The sequence below is a fragment of the Salvelinus namaycush genome, chromosome 41 (assembly GCF_016432855.1).
Source record: "Salvelinus namaycush isolate Seneca chromosome 41, SaNama_1.0, whole genome shotgun sequence".
NCBI classification, from domain to species: domain Eukaryota; kingdom Metazoa; phylum Chordata; class Actinopteri; order Salmoniformes; family Salmonidae; genus Salvelinus; species Salvelinus namaycush.
In genome coordinates, this window is record NC_052347.1 from 17327070 (window position 1) to 17352848 (window position 25779).

Below are 25779 nucleotides of genomic sequence, written 5' to 3' on the forward strand. Positions count from 1 at the left end.
GCTTGCTCAAAATCTAGAATTCTAGTGTAACAGAAATGCATCAGGTAATAGATAAGGCAAAAGCTCTTGTGATTGGTGCAACACCTTTTTTATTTTACAACTGTCCATCTCAACTTGTTCTCAACTAGCCTACCTGGTTAAATAAAGTCGATTATTATTATTTAATTTTTTTTAAATGTCTTTGAATCCAATTAGGCATTCTGTTAGATGATCTGTATCCCTCTGACTGAATAAAAAAAACTTGTAAAACCAGTCACAGCATATAAAACATTCTATACATCCATGTAAGGTACACAAGAAATAATAAACACACAAATTTAAGATCAAGGCAACAACTCAGTTCAGTAGCCTAGTTAGAACTCCAGATCTTTCTGAAATGCTGAAAAAAATTCAAATTAACCTTCTTCAAAAAACTATATTGACTCAGCCCAGTTCTGAAATGGATCAACAGAAAACCTGCATACATTCAATCATGTAAAAAAAACAAAGTATGTCAACCCCTTTTAGATAGCATAATCAATTTGTCAGCTGTTTTGTCTGAAGTATTTAATTTGATTGAATAACATGTACCAAATTAACTCATAAAACCCAGTTCTCATCCTAGGGGAATGAGCCATGGTAACCCACCTACATAAGTATTGTGTTTATTCCCATCACAAAAATGGACATTGAATAGTAGGCTATCATTGGTCAGATGACAAATCAATATGAGAATGCTACATTAAGAATATCCACTCATCCCAGCTCAGCCATGCATTTGGTCTGGGCTAGTAGTTGAAGGGAAGGTCTTGATTGAATGGATTACTTTGCATGCAGTTTTTTTAGGGTTGTTGTTAGAAGTGTTCTCCCAGGTATGAACAGCAGGGGGCTGTACTAGCAAAGATGAACACCTTTTAGCGTGCAAGGAAAGCATGCTAAAGTCTGAATAAGCCTTAGGTCACAGGGCCATTCCCCCACAGTTCTGAATTTAACTAATGGACACATTCATGGATACACGTATGACAGTGTTCACAGTTGTAGGAGTAGCCTCCCTGTGGGCCAATAGAAAGGGCTAGAAAACAGACAAAAAAAGCCCATTCCTCATGTCTTTGCCTTTGTCTGAATTGAGAGACAGAGACTCCTCCAGGGTGATTTGAAGCTCAGGTTTCTAGGTGCAAAGTCTTAACCAGGAGCAGTCTTGCACAGCTTGCAGTGCATTGGCAGCTGCTAATAGTCTCTTCCCATTCTGCCCCAGAAGAAGGCAGCCAACCCTGCTTCTCCACACACACAGCCCCTCAGCAGGCCTGTTGCTCCCGGTCAAGGTTCATCTTCTGGAAGAAGATCTTCCCAAACTCATAGGTGCTGATCATGACAGCACAGGCTGGGGCCACTTTGATCACCCTGGGTAGGAAACCTGAGGGGGATAAAGAGACAATTTACCTGATTTAGTCCTCCATTCAGACTGCTTACTATACCAGCGCTTCAGGCATTGCAAATATATAATTTTTATATATCCTTTTGGACTTACCTGCAAAGAGCCCCCTGTATCCCGATTCAGCCCAAATTCCCCTCATGATATGCCATGTGGATGTGTGATTCTTCACAGGGACTAGGAGGAAGGGGAGAAAGACAGAGATTTAGTGGGCAATCCTACATTCTATCAGAGAGGATAAAATACGATTTCAGACGTGAATGGCCATATGGGTACATAAGACCCTGTAAATACACACCTCCCAGTGTCTCCATCTCTCCCAGTTGGATCTGTCTTCGCGTCTTTACCACGTCAAAAGGTAGGGTCATGATGGCAGCCACCTGGGACAGAAGACAATAGACACACTCTCTAAGCAATACCCAGTGAAATCAACATAATTTACCCCCTGATCTATTGATCAGCAGTACGTTATGTAACTAGACAGGTGAAACACTAAAAACAGGCTTTAACCAGGGGGTCCACCTGTTATCAATTATCAACAGTCTAATGGTTGTCACAATGACACAGCAATTCTCTATTTTTTTCTGGTGTCAACTCAACTCTTATAATAACTCATGAGAGGACTGTAGAACTGCCAAGATTTGACAGGGAACTTCCTGTTTTACTACAGATCTAGGCTAAGTAAGTGTGTCCACTTCTCTCACATACGAGAGAATCTCTCTCAAAAAAACATAGGCCTGTTTTCAGCAGGGAGAGGCATTTGGTTTTATTTATCATGGCCTCTTTCTGTCATAAATACAAATAACATCTGTGTTACAACTGGCTTTCCTTTCCTGGTGAGAGATAGCACACTGAAATCTTATCCATATTTGTCAATGATCTACCTATAATAAAACACACCTCTGCCTCACAGTAAACTGAAAAGAATAGGAGCGGAAAAAAAAGTTTGACTATTTAACTGTATACACCTTGCAATGTACAAACCATCCATCATCTTCTTCATGAAATCTAATAGAAGACATCTGCTTTACATTGTAAATTCCCAGTAGATGTATTAATGAGATACTCACAGCTCCAGAGAAGGCCCCTGCTGTGAAGCTGATGGAGAAGGTGGCCTGAGACACATCGTACTGATCACACAGCTGGGCCTTCACCAGCTCATAGTTGAACCAGTACAGGGCTGCACACACAGAAAAACAGACAGGTTGAAAAGTCACTGAGAAACATTAATCACACCGAAGATAGTATTTATTATTCACCCACACAGGCGGTCTTCATTATGTAACCCCCAACTTCTATCAACCAGTCCAACTAAGCCCTAGCAGTGACAGATAGATGATTAGTGACATAACGTCTCACCTGAGAAGGGGACGTCTCGTAGGACGGTGGGTCCCCAGCCCCTCCACAGGGACAGCCAGCCATCCTGGGCAACACTAGAGCGGATACACACCCTCAGCTCGCTGTAGGTCAGCTTCTGGGACTGCATCTTGGTACGCACCAGCTCTAATGGGCTGATCACACTCACTGCTCCCACTGGATAACACAGACACGGGGGAGTCAACGGAAGAGGGGCAGCAACAAACATAATATGTTACAGAAGGGAACAATGTAATAATGGCATTATTATACATCTACATTCTTAGTGTGGTGTGTGACAACTGAACTGTATCATAATCAAGACTTAATCAACTTCAAGACATTGTGAACCCCCGTCCCATTTAGTCCACTTACGTCTAGCGAGACCCCCTGCCACCAGGGGGATGTAGTTGCCTTGGAACCCCATGCCATAGCGCAATAAGTCTCTGAGCTGGTCATAGCAGGTGAAGTAGATGACCGTGGCAGGCACCGCCATCACCCTGTACACAAACAGCAAGAGACGGTCAATCTCAAAGCTCTGCAAGCTGTTACATGATTAGGTGCAAAACAACACACTGAAATTGAAACCATGAAGTCACAGTTCTGAGTTTTCGATTTTATACAATCAAGGACTGATCACTCTTGTTACAAATACATGTACTTGAAATACTCCAGTGACTCACAGTGTGGGAGGCAGCCCGCTCCACAGAGACCTGACCCCCTCGTTGCGCGTGATCTTCACAAAAGCGTCCTGAGAAAAAAAACACCACACCGTGTTTGTCCTTGGGAACTGTGGAGTTCCAAAAAAATACAAACATTTGGGACTTCAAAAGACAGGTCGTTCCCCATCCAGTGCTTTAACTATGTCAAGCCAGGTGATGTTGTGCTGTGTTGGTGGGAGCGAATAAGAGGGTTCTGAGTCTCTTACCAGGGTGCCACTGAAGTGGGTTGGTGTTTTGTACCAGCTGGTGCAGCTGGCCCCATACTGACACACATAGATGTGATCCATCAGGCCATTACAATACAGGAAGCACTTCCCTGAGACAAAACACAACAGGGTCACCAAAACATAACCATACTGGTTAATACGTTACTGTATGAGACATGAAGCTCTACTTCTACCTAGACTATAAAATAGGTAAATGTGAACATACTGGGAGTAATGCCAAACGTTGGCATCTCTGTAGGGCACACATTCATGTGTAATTACAGTATGTCCATTTGATCTATAGCTTATAGTTCTATGTCAAATGAATGGATATTCAATAGTTCTATAAAATAATGACATTGGTAAAAAAAAAAAATACTTTAACAGTTTGTTTTTCAGTCAATAGTTTAACTTATATTGATGTGAGGGTGTCCATGACAGAGGTTAGATAAGCTATTAATAACAGAGGTAATGGCAATGACCGGTCAGACAGACACTGGGGAAGATAACACCAAGGCTGCTCTAGCTAAGGCCTGCTCTGGACTACTAGTGTTTGCCTTATTTTAGGTATTGGCAAATGGTCAAGCCAAGGCAAAGGATTTGAGGAGAAATCTATAAACAAACAAAGCTCCTCTAGTAATAGAAAATGCCCTAGTAAAATGGGTGTTATACAGTATAACCTATGAACTACTTGTTTGTTTCTTTGAGATTCATAAACACAAGTACCACAAGGCACAATTTGATACCCGGTAGCTATGAATCATGTTGAATTCTTTCACATACCAGAAAGCACTCATTGTTACTACATAATTTCGTTGTGAAGTTCAATATGCTAATACTAACTAGCTGGTTACACTATCTGGGCAAATTTTCCTTAGTTTTCTTTATAAAATGTTCAGAGTGAGTCATGGTGTATCTGAGTGGAGAGATAGAGAGAGAGCGCCAAGGCTGTAGCCATATAATCATTCAGCTGAGAGTATGAGGGTGCACTGAGGAAGAGTATGAGGGCGCACTGAGGAAGAGTATGAAGTTACATATATAGACATAGAGGGTACATATAATTGCCAAAGATTTCAAAATCAATTTGCTCAGACTATGATTAAAGTGCATTTGTTTTGTTTTCCCAGGAAACCCAGTTTGTTAGGTCATATTGGCAGAGCAGTGCCAGATAGGCACATGTAGTCAGTCAGACTGGGCAAAGTCTGGGCATGCAGCGAGCGGCGCCGGCGGGCTATACTCACATTTGGAGGGGCGGATTACACCACTCCATGAAGCAGAGTCAGCAGCTAAAGCTATGAACCAAGCAAAGAGAGAGAGAGAGAGAGAGACAATGAAAGAGGACAAGACACACAAAATAAGCATTTGAGCAGAGAAAAGCTAAAGCATGATTCCACTAAATGTAGCCCGACATGGCTGCCGAAGGTCAACATTGCCGACATAAGGACTTCTAAACCCCCTTAACCTCAACCCCTATTCTATTATTTAGGCTTAGGGAGCAGATGGGCAAGAGGCTGAATGTAGTCTCTCACAGGGAAAGTGATGACAGTGCAGTTGAGGGTTTTTTAAAATTAAATTTATATATTTTTTTATTTAACTAGGCAAGTCAGTTAAGAATAAATTCTTATTTACAATGACAGCCTAGGAACAGTGGGTTAACTGCCTTGTTCAGGGGCAGAACAACAGATTTGTACCACGTCAGCTCGGGGATTCGATCTAGCAACCTTTCGGTTACTGGCCCAATGCGCTAACCACTAGGCTACCTGCCTCCCCAGTTTTCAGGGGTGGGGAGTGGGGACATAAACATCTAATACTTAGGCTATCCCGCAATGGTAAGAAGCAATAAGCAGACTCATCGTATAAGCAGTGAATGTTATCTGTTAGTGTTCTACCTTGATAGAATGGTGTTTGCTGGGCCTGCAGCCTTATCTTCACCACGTCCAGTGGTGTGACTGTGAAAGAGAGACAGAGTCAATTATACTGATCTATTTACACCCATCATGGGTCTCGTCAATGAGGAACATGTGCATACACGAGTGTGAGCGTGTGTTTGTGTGTGGTGCAGTGTGTGTGTGGATCTGGGAAAATGGAATAGTGTTCTACAAAAACGGTGTCTTCTCTGAAAAAAATCTGTGGTGGGGGGGTCCCTACACACAAGGCTTGGACACTTGTTCCGCAGGCTTTGGAGTCTGGTCAGACTAGCCAGACCTCAACAATCAGACTGGAGCTCAGATGGACACAGACTGACACACAAACTGAACCGGTGACAGCCTCTGATGCAGTTGTGGCAGACTCCTGTGTTGTCGTGGAGGCCTTGGTCACCCATGATGGAACATTTCATCCTAGTTCTACAGTTGCCATGGCACCTAGTGGCAGGCTAGGCAGAGATCTCATGTAAATTCTGTACATATTTAATAACATTTAATCATTTTTATACAAATACTTTTTACAAACATTTTATTTTTCAACAGCTAAAAGAGTGCAGATCAAGTCTTGATATCATGAATTGTAATCCTGCCCGTAACCTGATGAAAATCAGCGTGGTCAACAAGCTAGCTAATTCGGTAGAGACAGTATCTAATATTGCTTTGTTACAATTGACAGTTACAGCTGATTTCAGTACTGTATATCGATTCACTCTCCCTAAATATTTGTCATCTGATTTATTTGTTTCAGTCTCTGAATTGTTTAATCTCACTTTTCGCCACCAGCTCCTGATATCAGGGCATAAAATCTATAATCTGTCTCCTGAATTTGCACCAGGCACATGCACCAGGCACCAGTCCAAGCTTATTTTCCCTGGCTAAACTAGCTGGCTACTGAACTATGCTAGTTTTTGTCCTCATTGCCAAACTTCAGAAATACTGCACCCTCAACTTCAAAACTCCTTTGCTACAAGAGTTATATTTTGCTGGAAAGAAACTTACATTTTTTGTTGTTGAACAGTCATGACTGGTTTGTGAAATCTGTCGTAAGACTGTGGAAAAGGATATCATTGCTACTTAAAACGGACCCAACATCAATTTTCAGATTCACCGGCGTCATTGGCGTAGGGTTAGCTGGACGTTTCTGACTGGCCTTGGAACTGTGACAACAGGCAGCCTCTCCTCGCTAGGTGCGATATGTAGTGATTTTGCCAACACAGCCAGATATGTACACAGTCTTGTAACCTTTACCCTTTTTTTACACTGACTATCGTTGATTAAATCAGACTTCTCTGGTATTATTTAGTGTTGTTTACACTGTTCAAAATTGTCCGATTATTTTTATTTATTACATTTACATTTAAGTCATTTAGCAGACGCTCTTATCCAGAGCGACTTACAAATTGGAAAGTTCATACATATTCATCCTGGTCCCCCCCGTGGGAATTGAACCCTGGTCCCCCCGTGGGAATTGAACCCACAACCCTGGCGTTGCAAGCGCCATGCTCTACCAACTGAGCCACACGGGACCGTTATTATTTATAATAATAACCCTCCTATTTCTGGATCCCCTTATTGTTATCATTACTATTATTATGATCATCATTATAATAATAAGTAATGACATAATTAGTAGGCTTAGAATAGCAGCCTTGTATAACCACCATCGAGCTGTAGGCCTAAGACCACATCCTGTGTACTGTAACTTTCTTAGGCCTATATTTCAATAGTTATATAGGCTACTGCATCAATCAATCATTAATTTGTTCGTGCCATCACACAGCATACGAGACATTCATGAAGGCCAGCATTCTGGAGTCGCCTCATCACTGTTGACATTGAGACGGGTGTTTTACAGGCACTATTTAATGAAGCTGCCAGTTGAGGACTTGTGAGACTTCTGTTCCTCAAACTAGACACTAATGTACTTGTCCTCTTGCTCAGTTGTGCACCGGGGCCTCCTACTCATCTTTCTCTTCTGGTTAGAGACAGTTTGTTCTGTTCTGTGAACGGAGCAGAACACAGCATTGTATGAGATCTTCAGTTCTTGGCAATTTCTCGCATGGAATAGCCTTCATTTCTCAGAACAAGAATAGGCTGACGAGTTTTAGAAGAAAGGTCTTTGTTTCTGGACATTTCTAGCCTGTAATCGAACCCACAAATGCTGCTGCTCCAGATACTAAACTAGTCGAAAGGCCAGTTTTATTGCTTCTTTAAATCAGAACAACAGTTATCATAATTGCAAAAGGGTTTTCTAATGATCAATTAGCCTTTTAAAATGAAAAACTTGGATTAGCTAACAGACTGTGCCATAGGAACACAGAAGTGATGGTTGCTGACAATGGGCCTCTGTACTCCTATGGAGATATTCTATAAATAAATCTGCCGTTTCCAGCTACAATAGTCATTTACAACATTAATGTCTACACTGTATTTCTGATCAATTTTATGTTATTTTAAATGGACCAAAAAAATTGCTTTTCTTTCAAAAACAAGAACATTTCTAAGTGACCCCAAACTTTTGAACGGTAGTGTGTGTGTATGTGTATATATAAACTCAGCAAAAAAAGAACCGTCCTCTCACTGTCAACTGCGTTTATTTTCAGCAAACTTAACATGTGTAAATATGTGTATGAACAAAAGATTCAACAACTGAGACACAAACTGAACAAGTTCCACAGACATGTAACTAACAGAAATGAAATAATGTGTCCCTGGACAAAGGGGGGTCAAAATCAAAAATAAGTCAGTATCTGGTGTGGCCACCAGCTGCATTAAGAACTGCAGTGTATCTCCTCCTCGTGGACTGTACCAGATTTGCCACTTCTTGCTGTGAGATGCTACCCCACTCTTCCTCCAAGGCACCTGCAAGTTCCCGGACATTTCTAGGGGGGGGGGGGATGGCCCAAGCCCTCACCCTCCAATCCAACAGGTCCCAGACGTGCTCAATGGGATTGAGATCTGGGCTCTTCGCAGAACACTGACATTCCTGTCTTGCAGGAAATCACACACAGAACGAGCAGTATGGCTGGTGGCATTGTCATGCTGGAGGGTCATGTCAGGATGAGCCTGCAGGACGGGTACCACATGAGGGAGGATGTCTTCCCTGTAATGCACAGCGTTGAGATTGCCTGCGATGACAACAAGCTCAGTCCGATGATGCTGTGACACACCGCCCCAGACCATGACGGACCCTCCAACTCCAAAATCGATCCCGCTCCAGAGTACAGGCCTCGGTGTAACGCTCATTCCTTCGACAACAAACACGAATCCGACCATCACCCCTGGTGAGACAAAACCGCGACTCGTCAGTGAAGAGCACTTTTTGCCAGTTCTGTCTGGTCCAGCGACGGTGAGTTTGTGCCCATAGGCGACGTTGTTGCCGGTGATGTCTGGTGAGGACCTGCCTTACAACAGGCCTACAAGCCCTCAGTCCAGCCTCTCTCAGCCTATTGCAGACAGTCTGAGCACTGATGGAGGGATTGTGGGTTCCTGGTGTAACTCAGGCAGTTGTTGCCATCCTGTACCAGTCCCACAGGTGTGATGTTCGGATGTACCGATCCTGTGCAGGTATTGTTATACGTGGTCTGCCACTGCGAGGACAATCAGCTGTCCCTCCTGTCTCCCTGTAGCGCTGTCTTAGGCGTCTCACAGTACAGACATTGCAATTTATTGCCCTGGCCACATCTGCAGTCCTAATGCCTCCTTGCAGCATGCCTAAAGCACGTTCACGCAGATGCGCAGGGACCCTGGGCATCGTTCTTTTGGTGTTTTTCAGAGTCAGTAGAAAGGCCTCTTTAGTGTCTTAAGTTTACATAACTGTGACCTTAATTTCCTTCCGTCTGTAAGCTGTTAGTATCTTAACGACCGTTCCACAGGTGCATGTTCATTAATTGTTTATGGTTCATTAAACAAGCATGGAAAACAGTGTTTAAACCTTTTAGAATGAAGATCAGTGAAGTTATTTGGATTTTTAAGAATGATCTTTGAAAGACAGGGTCCTGAAAAAGGGACGTTTATTTTTTTGCTGAGATACATATATATAACTGACCTAAAACAGGGAATTTTTACAAGGATTAAATGTCAAGAATTGTGAAACTGAGTTTAAATGCATTTGGCTAAAGGGTCTGTAAACTTCTGACTTCAACTGTATATATAAAAGTTTGATAATTCTATAGACCTGATCACCTGTTGAAGAATTTGACCAACACTGACTAGTTCAAGTATACACAGTTTGTCATTTATTGATTTTAACAGATCGGTTTTGTCCTTTACCATTCCCGGTGGTAAAAATATTAAATCGTCCGTCTCTGTAGAAGAGTCACGTTTTAGTTTTGAAATAGGTTCCCCCGTCTTACTCTCTGCCATGTTTGGGTGTTGCTTGTTTTCATCACATTTGTTGATACATTTCTCTAGTCTTACGATTTGTTTTGTGTTGTTATCCAGATTGAAGGTTATTACCCACCAGATTGTGTAGTGCAAATATTTAGCCTAACTTACAGATTTTGAATATTACGTTTTTATCTTGATGTGGTCTACATAGCTGTGTTCAGTCCACCATCTTGGTGTTTGCAATCTGTGCTTTTACTGGTTCCCCTAAATTCCCCTAGGTAGGTTTATTTATTTATTGGCAGAGAGAGGACATGTTTGTTGTTGTGCCCCTCTATTGGACATTGATCTTACCGAACACTGATGTGAGCAGCGCCCCAGTGCCAGAGGCCAGCATCTGCTGCACTGGAGTGATCCCAGCTGAGGGGGTAACAACAGGCCGCTCCCCCATCCTGACCACCTGAGACAGACAGGGAGACAGAAAACATCAACCACACTACTCAAATGTTCTTGTCATAGTGTTACTTTAATTTTCTCTTCTAATGAGAGGCTAGTTAGTGCTTGACAGATTCCATTATATGTGAAATAAACAAGGCTGTTGGGGAGTGCCTCTGCTTTGAGCTAGGCTATACTCTGTCAAACTGTGCTTGATTACTGAGACAAAATACAGAATGTCCTCAGGGCAAGACGGCCAGCCTGGTCACTGCCTGGACAACAGCATGGCTATTGTAAAGCTTGAGCTTAGCCTAACCCTAGGCTCCTGCACATTATCCAAACGTGTGTCTTAGGGGTCCTTGAATAACCAACAGCCACTACTAGTCCAAATGACAAACAGCTTGTTATTCAGGAGTCTATTTCTAAGTGATAGTGACTAGACGTACAGTAGCCTCGTTCATGGGGGATAGGAGGGGTTATAATAGAGAGCTTGACACACTAAGATAAGGTATCTGTTATGTGCACGTCTCCCCTCTCCTAGCTACTACACCCAGTTTTCAAACCCCACACACTCCCACAACACCTCACTGATACAATAGCACGTCTGGTGACATAAAAACTACTATCCACAGAAGATTGACTAAGCGCACATTCAATACAGACAGCGAGGGGGATTAGAACCTGGTGAACTGAAAATTGGTGATAACAAATGGCAAATTGAAATGGGTGATATCAAATGTGTTTACTAAGATAAATTAATAATTGGCAGATTATGAATGAAAGAGTCTAGAAAGAAACAAGAGAGAACATCTACCTCTCTCTTTACAGTACCACTAACATAGCTCTGTAAAGGGCTAATCGTTTCTAGAGTAGTATAAACATTTCTAGCCCAGTTCTTGATCAGAGGGAGCCATCTCAAGCATATGATCGAATGTGTTACTGAATGTGTTTGTGCACTGCAGAGGAACTGAGCACTTATCAAGCCATGCCGAATGTCTCGTACTGCAGGCTTGCTGGCAGACGATCACGTTCCAATTTCCCTGACTATCACCTCCCCCTACTGCAGCTGACTGTGGCAGGATTACCCTAAAACAAATCCCACCATATCCCGACCCTCAGCAAAAATATGAACACAGGCCAGGAACTGGTTCCTACATTTACAACATTGTCTAGGCTAATTTCACAGAATTAAGACAGCATTGGTTATAGCAAGTTGTTAAGAGTAAAAATGATAACTACTTCCTCTATGGCTCATGCATCTGATTATTATGCATAATATTTCTAATCCATGTGCTTCATCAATCTTGCCCTGTGTTGTGTGATAACTGGCAGGGTCATTCCTACAATGGTGCCTTTTCTGTCCCCAGGAAATATAACTTCTTATTTTGTGTAAAAGGTGGATTCCAAAAGGCTTTAAATATAAGGTCAGCTGTCGTTTACCTTAAACTCAAAAATATGTATCTTGAAAGGGAATTTTATGCATTTTGAACACTTTTCAGTGGATGTAGGCATTTTTACCATGTCCCTGGGTGTTACTCATCAACTTCCACGAGAAGTATGCCATAAAATAGATAAATAAAATATTTTCATTATTTTATAGTCCTAGTTAATATCTCATCAATAATGTTTTCTTCATGATTATTGTATTTATTATTCTATTTAAGATTATGTGTGTCCCTGATATCACTTTCCACCCTGTTAGAATGCTGCACTACTTGGGAGCAACTAAGGCAGTTAGCCTATTGGTTAGAGTGTTGGGCCAGTAACCGAAAGGTTGCTAGATCGAATCCCCGAGCTGACAAGGTAAAAATCTGTCATTCTGCCACTGACCAAGGCAGTAAACCCACTGTTCCTAGGCCATCATTGTAAATAAGAATTTGTTCTTAACTGACTTGCCTAGTTAAATAAAATAAAAAATCTCAGTGCTAGAGGCATCACTACTGACCCTGGTTCGATTCCAGGCTGCATCACAACCGGCCGTGTTTGGGAGTCCCATAGGGTAGCGCACAATTGTCCCAGCGTCGTTAGGGTTTTGCCGTCATTGTAAATAAGAATTTGTTCTTAACTGACTTGTTTAGTTAAATAAAGGTTAAATAAACATAAAATAAATAGTTTGTTGTAATTCTCCATTTAAGAAAACAACCCCTTCGTACAATGACACCATTCAGGAAGTGTAATTTCTTTGGTGGGAAAACAATGGCGCAAAGCTCAATAAATATAAAGTTTTATATATTTTTTGTCTGTATGTCCCACTCGTACATCTCCACTGTTAGGCAAAATTTTGAAAATTCACCAAAAGTTAACATTTTAAAATGTTTGATAGATTAATTAAAATCCTAAAAGGTATTCCCAAACTGGGGTAGGAGCAATGATATCAAATAAAAATTTGATTCACATTAGAGGGCCATTCCGATTAATCGGTCGACGATTAATTAGGGCCGATTTCAAGTTATCATAACAATCGGAAATCTGTATTTAAAAAAAGAAAAATTACACCTTTATTTATCCTTTATTTAACTAGGCAAGTCAGTTAAGAACACATTCTTATTTTCAATGACGGCCTAGGAACGGTGGGTTAACTGCCTTGTTCAGAATGACAGATTTTTACGTTGTCAGCTCGGGGATTCAATCTTGCAACCTTACAGTTAACTAGTCCAATGCTCTAACCACCTGATTACATTGCACTCCACGAGGAGCCTGCCTGTTCGCGAATGCAGTAAGAAGCCAAGGTAAGTTGCTAGCTAGCATTAAACTTATCTTATAAAAAACAATCAATCAATCATAATCACTAGTTAACTACACATGGTTGATGATATTACTAGTTTATCTAGCGTGTCCTGCGTTGCATATAATCGATGCGGTGCGTATTCGCGAAAAAGGACTGTCGTTGCTCCAATGTGTACCTAACCATAAACATCAATGCCTTTCTTAAAATCAATACACAAGTATATATTTTTAAACCTGCATATTTAGTTAATATTGCCTGTTAACATGACTCGTTGCGAACTGTTAAGACTATTTCTTCCTAACAAAGACAGCCAACTTCGCCAAACGGGGGATGATTTAACAAAAGCACATTTGCGAAAAAAGCACAATCGTTGCACGACTGTACCTAACCATAAACATCAATGCATTTCTTAAAATCAATACGCAGAAGTATATATTTTTAAACATGCATATTTAGCTAAAATAAATCCAGGTTAGCAGGCAATATTAACCAGGTGAAATTGTGTCACTTCTCTTGCGTTCATTGCACGCAGAGTCAGTGTATATTCAACAGTTTGGGCCGCCTAATTTGCCAGAATTTTACGTAATTATGACATAACATTGAAGGTTGTGCAATGTAACAAAGATATTTAGACTTAGGGATGCCACCCGTTAGATGAAATACAGAACGGTTCCGTATTTCACTGAAAGAATAAACGTCTTGTTTTCGAGATGATCGTTTCCGGATTCGACCATATTAATGACCTAAGGCTCGTATTTCTGTGTGTTATTATGTTATAATTAAGTCTATGATTTGATAGAGCAGTCTGACTGAGCGGTGGTAGGCACCAACACGCTCGTAAGCATTCATTCAAACAGCACTTTCGTGCGTTTTGCCAGCAGCTCTTCGCTGTGCTTCAAGCATTGAGCTGTTTATGACTTCAAGCCTATCAACTCGAGATTAGGCTGGTGTAACCGATGTGAAATGGCTAGCTAGTTAGCGGGGTGCGCGCTAATAGCGTTTCAAACGTCACTCGCTCTGAGACTTGGAGTGGTTGTTCCCCTTGCTCTGCATGGGTAACGCTGCTTCGAGGGTGGCTGTTGTCGATGTGTTCCTGGTTCGAGCCCAGGTAGGGGCGAGGAGAGGGACGGAAGCTATACTGTTACACTGGCAATACTAAAGTGCCTATAAGAACATCCAATAGTCAAATGTATATGAAACACAAATCGTATAGAGAGAAATAGTCCTATAATTCCTATAATCCAAATCAAATCAAATTTTATTTGTCACATACACATGGTTAGCAGATGTTAATGCGAGTGTAGCGAAATGCTTGTGCTTCTAGTTCCGACAATGCAGTAATAACCAACAAGTAATCTAACCTAACAATTCCACAACTACTACCTTATACACACAAGTGTAAAGGGATAAAGAATATGTACATAAAGATATATGAATGAGTGATGGTACAGAACGGCATAGGCAAGATGCAGTAGATGGTATAGTGTACAGTCTATACATATGAGATGAGTAATGTAGGGTATGTAAACATAAAGTGGCATAGTTTAAAGTGGCTAGTGATACATGTATTACATAAAGATAGCAAGATGCAGTGGATGATATACAGTACAGTATATACATATACATATGAGATGAGTAATGTAGGGTATGTAAACATTATATTAAGTGGCATTGTTTAAAGTGGCTAGTGATACATTTTTACATAAATTTCCATCAATTCCCATTATTAAAGTGGCTGGAGTTGAGTCAGTATGTTGGCAGCGGCCACTAAATGTTAGTGGTGGCTGTTTAACAGTCGGATGGCCTTGAGATAGAAGCTGTTTTTCAGTCTCTCGGTCCCTGCTTTGATGCACCTGTACTGACCTCGCCTTCTGGATGATAGCGGGGTGAACAGGCAGTGGCTCGGGTGGTTGTTGTCCTTGATGATCTTTATGGCCTTCCTGTGACATCGGGTGGTGTAGGTGTCCTGGAAGGCAGGTAGTTTGCCCCCGGTGATGCGTTGTGCAGACCTCACTAACCTCTGGAGAGCCTTACTGTTGTGGGCGGAGCAGTTGCCGTACCAGGCGGTGATACAGCCCGACAGGATGCTCTCGATTGTGCATCTGTAGAAGTTTGTGAGTGCTTTTGGTGACAAGCCGAATTTCTTCAGCCTCCTGAGGTTGAAGAGGCGCTGCTGCGCCTTCTTCACAACGCTGTCTGTGTGGGTGGACCAATTCAGTTTGTCCGTGATGTGTACACCGAGGAACTTAAAACTTTCCACCTTCTCCACTACTGCCCCGTCGATGTGGATAGGGGGGTGCTCCCTCTGCTGTTTCCTGAAGTCCACAATCATCTCCTTTGTTTTGTTGACGTTGAGTGTGAGGTTATTTTCCTGACACCACACTCCGAGGGCCCTCACCTCCTCCCTGTAGGCCGTCTCGTCGTTGTTGGTAATCAAGCTTACCACTGTAGTGTCGTCCACAAACTTGATGATTGAGTTGGAGGCGTGCATGGCCACGCAGTCGTGGGTGAACAGGGAGTACAGGAGAGGGCTCAGAACGCACCCTTGTGGGGCCCCAGTGTTGAGGATCAGCGGGGTGGAGATGTTGTTACCTACCCTCACCACCTGGGGTCGGCCCGTCAGGAAGTCCAGGACCCAGTTGCACAGGGCGGGGGTCGAGACCCAGGGTCTCGAGCTTGATGACGAGTTTGGAGGGTACTATAGTGTTAAATGCTGAGCTGTAGTCGATGAACAGCATTCTCACATAGGTATTCCTCTTGTCCAGATGGGTTAGGGCAGTGTGCAGTGTGGTTGCGATTGCGTCGTCTGTGGACCTATTGGGTCGGTAAGCAAATTGGAGTGGGTCTAGGGTGTCAGGTAGGGTGGAGGTGATATGGTCCTTGACTAGTCTCTCAAAGCACTTCATGATGACGGAAGTGAGTGCTACGGGGCGGTAGTCGTTTAGCTCCGTTACCTTAGCTTTCTTGGGAACAGGAACAATGGTGGCCCTCTTGAAGCATGTGGGAACAGCAGACTGGGATAAGGATTGATTGAATATGTCCTTAAACACACCAGCCAGCTGGTCTGCGCATGCTCTGAGGACGCGGCTGGGAATGCCGTCTGGGCCTGCAGCCTTGCGAGGGTTAACACGTTTAAATGTTTTACTCACCTCGGCTGCAGTGAAGGAGAGCCCGCAGGTTTTGGTAGCGGGCCGTGTCAGTGGCACTGTATTGTCCTCAAAGCGAGCAAAAAAGTTATTTAGTCTGTCTGGGAGCAAGACATCCTGGTCCGCGACGGGGCTGGTTTTCTTTTTGTAATCCGTGATTGACTGTAGACCCTGCCACATACCTCTTGTGTCTGAGCTGTTGAATTGCAACTCTACTTTGTCTCTATACTGGGACTTAGCTTGTTTGATTGCCTTGCAGAGGGAATAGCTACACTGTTTGTATTCGGTCATGTTTCCGGTCACCTTGCCCTGGTTAAAAGCAGTGGTTCGCGCTTTCAGTTTCACGCGAATGCTGCCATCAATCCACGGTTTCTGGTTTGGGAATGTTTTAATCGTTGCTGTGGGTACGACATCGTCAATGCACTTTCTAATGAACTCGCTCACCGAATCAGCATATTCGTCAATGTTGTTGTTGGACGCAATGCAGAACATATCCCAATCCACGTGATCGAAGCAGTCTTGAAGCGTGGAATCAGATTGGTCGGACCAGCGTTGAACAGACCTGAGCGCGGGAGCTTGCTGTTTTAGTTTCCGTTTGTAGGCTGGAAGCAACAAAATGGAGTCGTGGTCAGCGTTTCCAAAAGGAGGGCGGGGGAGGGCCTTATATGCGTCGCGGAAGTTAGTATAACAATGATCCAAGGTTTTACCAGCCCTGGTAGCACAATCGATATGCTGATTGAATTTAGGGAGTTTTGTTTTCAGATTAGCTTTGTTAAAATCCCCAGCTACGATGAATGCAGCCTCAGGGTGTGTGGTTTCCAGTTTACAAAGAGTCAGATAAAGTTTGTTCAGGGCCATCGATGTGTCTGCTTGGGGGGGAATATATACGGCTGTGATTATAATCGAAGAGAATTCCCTTGGTAGATAATGCGGTCGACATTTGATTGTGAGGAATTCTAAATCTGGTGAACAGAATGACTTGAGTTCCTGTATGTTGTTATGATCACACCACGTCTCGTTGATCATAAGGCATACACCCCCGCCCCTCTTCTTACCAGAAAGATGTTTGTTTCTGTCGGCGCGATGCGTGAAGAAACCATCTGGCTGCACCGACTCCGTTAGCGTCTCTCGAGTGAGCCATGTTTCCGTGAAGCAGAGAACGGTACAATCCCTGATGTCTCTCTGGAATGTTACCCGTGCTCGGATTTCATCAACCTTATTGTCAAGAGACTGGACATTGGCGAGTAGTATGCTAGGGAGTGGAGCGCGATGTGCCCGTCTCCGAAGCCTGACCAGGAGACCGCCTCGTTTTCCCCTTTTTCGGCGTCGTTGTTTAGGGTCACCGGCTGGGATCAGATCCATTGTATTGGGTGGAAGGCAAAACACCAGATCCGCTTCGGGAGAGTCATATTCCTGGTTGTAACGACGGTGAGTTGACGTTGCTCTTATATTCAGTAGTTCCTCCCGACTGTATGTAATGAAACCTAAGATTACCTGGGGTACCAATGTAAGGAATAACACATAAAACAACAAAATACTGCATAGTTTCCTAGGAACGCGAAGCGAGGCGGCCATCTCGGTCGGCGCCGGAAATCTATAACAACTACAACCTAAAACTTCTTACTTGGGAATATTGAAGACTCATGTTAAAAGGAACCACCAGCTTTCATATGTTCTCATGTTCTGAGCAAGGAACTTAAACGTTAGCTTTTTTACATGGCACATTTTGCACTTTTACTTTCTTCTCCAACACTTTGTTTTTGCATTATTTAAACCAAATTGAACATGTTTCATTATTTATTTGAGGCTAAATTGATTTTATTGATGTATTATATTAAGTTAAAATAAGTGTTCATTCAGTATTGTTGTAATTGTCATTATTACAAATAAAAATCAAATGTAATTGGCCGATTAATCGATATCGGCTTTTTTTGGGTCCTCCAATAATCGGTATCGGCGTTGAAAAATCATAAATCGGTCGACCTCTAATTCACATTTTTTTTAAAAGATGAAATATATCTAACTTTTTTTCCCTCTTCATATTTTCCACCGGGACTATACATTTGGGTGAGTTTCTCTTGCCTGAGTAGCCTCGTTTCACTTCCCAAAATTAAATTTAACCATCTAGTGTTCAGCAAAATAACAACACAATGTCAAATACAGGAAGCCTAGTCAAATAATTAACATTAAACATTACTCTCTCACGGGAATTCCAAAACGTAGCTGCTGCTCATGTTGGTATCTGTACTGATGGCGCAAAAGTCATGACAGGGAGACATAGTGGAGTGGTAACGCACGGCGTGCAAGCAGTTTGCTCCCGACGCCACTTGGGTACACTGTAGCATCCACCGAGAGGCTCTTGCTGCCAAGGGAATATTTTATTTTACCTTTATTTAACTAGACAAGTCAGTTAAGAACAAATTCTTATTTTCAATGACGGCCTAGGAACAGTGGGTTAACTGCCTTGTCCAGGGACAGAACAACAGATTTTTACCTTGTCAGCTTGGGGATTCAATCTTGCAACCTTTCGGTTACTAGTCCAATGCTCTAACCACTAGGCTATCTGCCACCCCAAGCTGTCAGGAATACCTGACAGCTTGAAAGACATTTTGGACACTACAGTGAAAATGTAGCAAGGCCCCTGAACTCTCATGTATTTTCTGCAATATGCAATGATATGGGCAGAGACCACGTAACGCTTTCACAACATACTGGTTATCAAGGGGCAAAGTATTGACAAATTTTTTTTTATTGAGAGATAAGCTTAAAGTTCTTTACTGACCATCATTTTCACTTGTCTGACCGCTTGCATGATGATGAGTTTCTCACATGACTGGCCTATCTGGGTGATGTTTTTTCTCGCCTGAATGATCTGAATCTAGGATTACAGGGACTCTCTGCAACTATATTCAATGTGCGGGACAAAATTTAAACTATGATTTAGAAGTTGGAGCTCTTCTCTGTCTGAAACACACAGGTCTTTCCATCATTGTATGATTTTTTTGTGTGCAAATTAACTCAAACTTACAGACAATGTCAAATGTGATATAGCTAAGCACCTGAGTGAGTTGGGTGCGCAATTATGCAGGTACTTTCCCAAAACAGATGACACAAACAACTGGATTTGTTATCCCTTTCATGCCCTGCCTCCAGTCCACTTACCAATATCTGAACAAGAGAGCCTCATCAAAATGGAAGATTTCTGGATTGGGCTGTGCTCAGAGTATCCTGCCTTGGCAAATCGTGCTGTTAACCTCTCTGGGGTAGGTGGGATGCAATCGTCCCACCTGGCCAATAGCCAGGGAAAATACAGAGCGCCATATTCAAATAAAATGATATAAAAATCTAACTTTCATTAAATGACACATGTAAGATACCAAATTAAAGCTACACTCGTTGTGAATCCAGCCAACATGTCAGATTTCAAAAAGGCTTTTCGGCGAAAGCATAAGATGCTATTATCTGATGATAGCACAACAGTAAACAAAGAGAGTAGCATATTTCAACACTGCAGGCACGACAAAAAACCTTTGTTGAACGTCTTTTGTTGGCACTCCAATATGTCCCATAAACATCACAAATGGTCCTTTTGTTCGATTAATTCCGTGGATATATATCCAAAATGTAAATTTATTTGGCGCGTTTCATCCAGAACAACACAGCTTCCAACTTGCGCAACGTCACTAGAAAATATATCAAAAGTTACATGTAAACTTTACCAAAACATTTCAAACTACTTTTGTAATACAACGTTAGAGAGGTGGAAGAGTTGAAGAGCTGAAGAGTTCCATCAGCCACTCCTGGGCTACAATCACCTATCCGGACCCGTTTTACTGCCGATGCGGAGCCCCACCGGGCCTTCACGACTGGACTACCGACGTTATCTGCCCGAGGGAGTTATCCAACTGGCCCCTCCGTCGCGACGTAACCTGAATGCCCATCTGCGGCCCGCTAATCATTAGCTGTCTTATCGGCTGTTATCTGAATAGGTCTATCGGACAATTTTCTTGGGCCACTATAACTACAACTATTTTGCCAATTGGATTGGTCCCCTCTTCCACACGGAACCCCACTAATCTACCGACGGAAACGCACGAGCTAGCTAAAAACAGACCTCCATCCTCTGCCAGCTTGCTACCCATGGCCCGGCTAGCTGTCTGAATCGCCGTGACCCCAACCAACCTCACTACTCACTGGACCCTTATGATCACTCGGCTAAGCATGCCTCTCCTTAATGTCAATATGCCTTGTCCATTGCTGTTCTGGTTAGTGTTTATTGGCTTATTTCACTGTAGAGCCTCTGGCCCTGCTCATTATACCTTAACCAACCTTTCAGTTCCACCACCCACATATGCGATGACATCACCTGGTTTCAATGATGTTCCTAGAGACAATATCTCTTTCATCATCACTCAATGCCTAGGTTTACCTCCACTGTATTCACATCCTACCATACCTTTGTATGTACATTATACCTTGAAGCTATTTTATCGCCCCCAGAAACCTGCTCCTTTTACTCTCTGTTCCGGATGTCCTAGACGACCAATTCTCATAGCTTTTAGCCGTACCCTTATCCTACTCCTCTTCTGTTCCTCTGGTGATGTAGAGGTGAATCCAGGAGCTGCAGTGCCTAGCTCCACTCCTATTCCCCAGGCACTCTCTTTTGATGACTTCTGTAACCGTAATAGCCTTGGTTTCATGCATGTTAACATTAGAAGCCTCCTCCCTAAGTTTGTTTTATTCACTGCTTTAGCACACTCTGCCAACCCGGATGTCCTAGCCATGTCTGAATCCTGGCTTAGGAAGACCACCAAAAACTATGAAATCTCCATCCCTAACTACAACATTTTCAGACAAGATAGAACAGCCAAAGGGGGCGGTGTTGCAATCTACTGCAGAGATAGCCTTCTGTCCTACTATCCAGGTCTGTACCCAAACAATTTGAACTTCTACTTTTAAAAATCCACCTCTCTAAAAACAAGTCTCTCACCGTTGCCGCCTGCTATAGACCACCCTCTGCCCCCAGCTGTGCTCTGAACACCATATGTGAACTGATTGCCCCCCATCTATCTTCAGAGCTCATGCTGCTAGGTGACCTAAACTGGGACATGCTTAACACCCCAGCCATCCTACAATCTAAGCTTGATGCCCTCAATCTCACATAAATTATCAATGAACCTACCAGGTACCACCCCAAAGCCGTAAACACGGGCACCCTCATAGATATCATCCTAACCAACTTGCCCTCTAAATACACCTCTGCTGTTTTCAACCAAGATCTCAGCGATCACTGCCTCATTGCCTGCATCCGTAATGGGTCAGCGGTCAAACGACCTCCACTCATCACTGTTAAACGCTCCCGAAAACACTTCAGCGAGCAGGCCTTTCTAATCGACCTGGCCCGGGTATACTGGAAGGATATTGACCTCATCCCGTCAGTAGAGGATGCCTGGTTATTTTTTTTTAAATGCCTTCCTCACCATCTTAAATAAGCATGCCCCATTCAAGAAATTTAGAACCAGGAACAGATATAGCCCGTGGTTCTCTCCAGACCTGACTGCCCTTAACCAACAGAAAAACATCCTATGGCGTTCTGCATTAGCATCGAACAGCCCCCGTGATATGCAACTTTCAGGGAAGTTAGAAACCAATATACACAGGCAGTTAGAAAAGCCAAGCCTAGATTTTTCAGGCAGAAATTTGCTTCCTACAACACAAACTCAAAAAAGTTCTGGGACACTGTAAAGTCCATGGAGAATAAGAACACTCCCAGCTGCCCACTGCACTGAGGATAGGAAACTCTGTCACCACCGATAAATCCACTATAATTGAGAATTTCAATAAGCATTTTTCTACAGCTGGCCATGCTTTCCACCTGGCTACCCCTACCCCGGTCAACAGCACTGCACCCCCCACAGCAACTCGCCCAAGCCTTCCCCATTTCTCCTTCTCCCAAATCCAGTCAGCTGATGTTCTGAAAGAACTGCAAAATCTGGACCCCTACAAATCAGCCGGGCTAGACAATCTGGACCCTTTCTTTCTAAGATTATCTGCCGAAATTGTTGCAACCCCTATTACTAGCCTGTTCAACCTCTATTTCGTGTCGCCTGAGATTCCCAAAGATTGGAAAACAGCTGCGGTCATCCCCCTCTTCAAAGGGGGGACACTCTTGACCCAAACTACTACAGACCTATATCTATCCTACCCAACCTTTCTAAGGTCTTCGAAAGCCAAGTCAACAAACAAATTACCGACCATTTTGAATCCCACCACACCTTCTCCGCTATGCAATCTGATTTCAGAGCTGGTCATGGGTGCACCTCAGCCATGCTCAAGGTCCTAAACGATATCTTAACCGCCATCGATAAGAAACAATACTGTGCAGCCGTATTCATTGACCTGGCCAAGGCTTTCGACTGTCAATCACCACATCCTCATCGGCAGACTCGATAGCCTTGGTTCTCAAATGATTGCCTCGCCTGGTTCACCAACTACTTCATTGATGGAGTTCAGTGTGTCAAATCGGAGGGCCTGTTGTCCGGGCCTCTGGCAGTCTCTATGGGGGTGCCACAGGGTTCAATTCTTGGGCCGACACTCTTCTCTGTATACATCAATGATGTCGCTCTTGCTGCTGGTGAGTCTCTGTTCCACCTCTACGCAGATACCATTCTGTATACTTCTTCAATGAGCTTCAATGCCATACAACTCTCCTTCCATGGCCTCCAACTGCTCTTAAATACAAGTAAAACTAAATGCATGCTCTTCAACCGATCGCTGCCTGCACCTGCCCGCCTGTCCAGCATCACTACTCTGGACGGTTCTGACTTAGAATATGTGGACAACTACAAATACCTAGGTGTCTGGTTAGACTGTAAACTCTCCTTCCAGACTCACATCAAACATCTCCAATCCAAAGTTAAATCTAGAATTGGCTTCCTATTTCGCAACAAAGCATCCTTCACTCATGCTGCCAAACATACCCTCGTAAAACTGACCATCCTACCGATCCTCGACCTCGCTGATGTCATTTACAAAATAGCCTCCAATACCCTACTCAATAAATTGGATGCAGTCTATCACAGTGCCATCCGTTTTGTCACCAAAGCCCCATATACTACCCACCATTGCGACCTGTACGCTCTCGTTGGCTGGCCCTCGCTTCATACTCGTCGCCAAACCCACTGGCTCCAGGTCATCTACAAGACCCTGCTAGGAAAAGTCCCCCCTTATCTCAGCTCGCTGGTCACCATAGCAGCACCCACCTGTAGCACGCGCTCCAGCAGGTATATCTCTCTGGTCACCCCCAAAGCCAATTCCTCCTTTGGCCGCCTCTCCTTCCAGTTCTCTGCTGCCAATGACTGGAACGAACTACAAAAATCTCTGAAACTGGAAACACTTATCTCCCTCACTAGCATTAAGCACCAGCTGTCAGAGCAGCTCACAGATGACTGCACCTGTACATAGCCCATCTATAATTTAGCCCAAACAACTACCTCTTCCCCTACTGTATTTATTTATTTAGCTCCTTTGCGCCCCAATATTTCTACTTTGCACATTCTTCCACTGCAAATCTACCATTCCAGTGTTTTACTTGCTATATTGTATTTACTTCGCCACCATGGCCTTTTTTTGCCTTTACTTCCCTTATCTCACCTCATTTGCTCACATTGTATATAGACTTATTTTTCTATTGTATTATTGACTGTATGTTTGTTTTACTCCATGTGTAACTCTGTGTTGTTGTATGTGTCAAACTGCTTTGCTTTATCTTGGCCAGGTCGCAATTGTAAATGAGAACTTGTTCTCAACTTGCCTACCTGGTTAAATAAAGGTGAAATAAAAATGTGCATCCTTTCAAGCACAACCTTCTCATTAACCTGTGACGAGTTAGTCACAATTTTCGATTAACAAATAAGGTTTTATATGTAAGATGGTTAAATAAAGAGATAAATTATATTATTATTTGTGCCCTGGTCCTATAGAGCTCTTTGTCACTTCCCACAAGCCGGGTTGTGGCAAAAACTCACACTAATTCTTATGTTTAATAAATGTATAGTGTGTGTGTGTGTGTGTGTGTGTGTGTGTGTGTGTGTGTGTGTGTGTGTGTGTGTGTGTGTGTGGCAGGCTTACAATTACGGCAAAAAACAACATCTGAGAGTGCACTGACCCTGGTGCTAGAGGGGGTACAGCTGTAGGTTGAATGTTTGAAGGGGTACGGGATTTTAAAACGTTTGGGAACCACTGTGCTAGTTCAATCTCTCACTCACAGAGCTATGGCTAATTTAGTCTTAACATTTCCACCCTGTTAGGATTATGCACATAACAGATTGGAAAATGCACCTCAAAAAATGTAAGTGCCTGAGTTTGATCAATATGTTTTTCTTTAAGTCAAACATGTCCTTTTTCTGTTAGAAAAAAAAAGAGATACTTTATTTCCCCAAAAGTTATTAGGTCCAAAAGGCACCGCTCAGTAGGAATGACCCAGCTAAAGTTATATTCTGGTGCAGGACAACAAACTGTAGTTAGCTAAGTAACTAATACTCATGTTTGCACTACATGCACATCTACAAAGATACTTTGTGACATCTCCACCCAGTCAGCAAATCTGACCTTGTAGCCTTGTTGGCGTGGTGATATAATGATGATGAACGACTAACACGGACATGTTGTCGTGCTCAAAAAAAATAGTTTTTTTTAAACAGGTTGTCGTGCTCCTTTCTCAATTATAAAACGCTCACAAAACATTTGTTGTGGAACCTACCTAGGTAGCGCTAGACAAGAGCGATCATGCATGTACAGTAGAGTAGCTAATCTAATGGCAAAACAGGAACACATGCCAGCCCTCCCCAATTCAAGATGCTTGATAGCTAAGGCTAGCTAGCTGGCTAACAGACACTAGCTAGCTAGCTGACTAAATATCGCAAAACAGAAGATAAAACATGTCAAAGCTTGATACTCACCTCTAGTTTATAGCGTAGCTATAAAGGGTATCTATCTGCGTTGTGAATTTGATGGGATTTCATGGCATGTTGCCTGTTTCCCTAAGTGTTGAATGGACATGCTGTCGACAGACGTGAGCTGCTGTTAGCTAACTTGACAAAGCTATCGAGATAGGCACTAGTAAACCAACCCCTGATTCGTCTGCCGTGACAAGACACGCCTTCCATTAGTCTGACCACGGTTCTTGCTTGGTTATTCTTATTCTTCCCTTGCAAAAAGAAATTGAACTATATTTTAAGACAATTAAATACACTGCCAACAAAAAAACTGTTAGAATTATAAATGTGCGTCCTCCCCTCCCCGCCTCTGTACTTGAAATAAATGCCTGCCCTTCGTATCTCTATTCCACTGTTCCTGCCATCTCTGCACCATCACTGTCCATATCAGGTTTGCTGCCTCTGCCTTGCTCATTGAAACGACAACAACATCCCCACTTTCTCCTCCATCCTATCTGTTATTATTGGTTTGTCCCAATGACAGTATTTGTATTTGTCCTTTGAACTACTGCACCTCCTAGCGGAGAA

General features: G+C 43.0%; 1 protein-coding gene across 2 annotated transcripts; it reads right to left on the reverse strand.

Moving 5' to 3' along the window:
* Positions 1 to 71: 71 nt before the first annotated feature.
* LOC120034602 (solute carrier family 25 member 39-like) lies at positions 72 to 25683 on the reverse strand. Of its 2 annotated transcripts, XM_038981207.1 has the most exons (12): positions 25216 to 25683; positions 10301 to 10406; positions 5585 to 5644; positions 4937 to 4987; positions 3696 to 3805; positions 3451 to 3518; positions 3143 to 3267; positions 2771 to 2944; positions 2482 to 2591; positions 1710 to 1791; positions 1508 to 1588; positions 72 to 1393 (listed from the first exon to the last, which is right to left on the reverse strand). In XM_038981207.1, the coding sequence occupies exons 2-12, from the start codon at positions 10395 to 10397 to the stop codon at positions 1275 to 1277; spliced, it is 1077 nt and encodes a 358-aa protein (XP_038837135.1). In that variant the 5' UTR covers positions 10398 to 10406; positions 25216 to 25683; the 3' UTR covers positions 72 to 1274. The 2 variants fall into 2 exon arrangements, with proteins under 2 accessions (XP_038837135.1, XP_038837136.1); XM_038981208.1 differs by lacking the exon at positions 4937 to 4987.
* Between the last annotated feature and the right edge of the window lie 96 nt (positions 25684 to 25779).

Excerpts from the sequence above, each read along its gene's own strand:
- LOC120034602 (XM_038981207.1), bottom strand. The coding sequence starts at position 10,397 with ATGGGGGAGCGGCCTGTTGTTACCCCCTCAGCTGGGATCACTCCAGTG. Across the intron at positions 3,806-4,936 it reads TGTAATCCGCCCCTCCAAAT|GGAAGTGCTTCCTGTATTGT; the intron begins GTGAGTATAGCC and ends GTTTTGTCTCAG. Across the intron at positions 2,945-3,142 it reads GGCAGGGGGTCTCGCTAGAC|TGGGAGCAGTGAGTGTGATC; the intron begins GTAAGTGGACTA and ends TGTGTTATCCAG.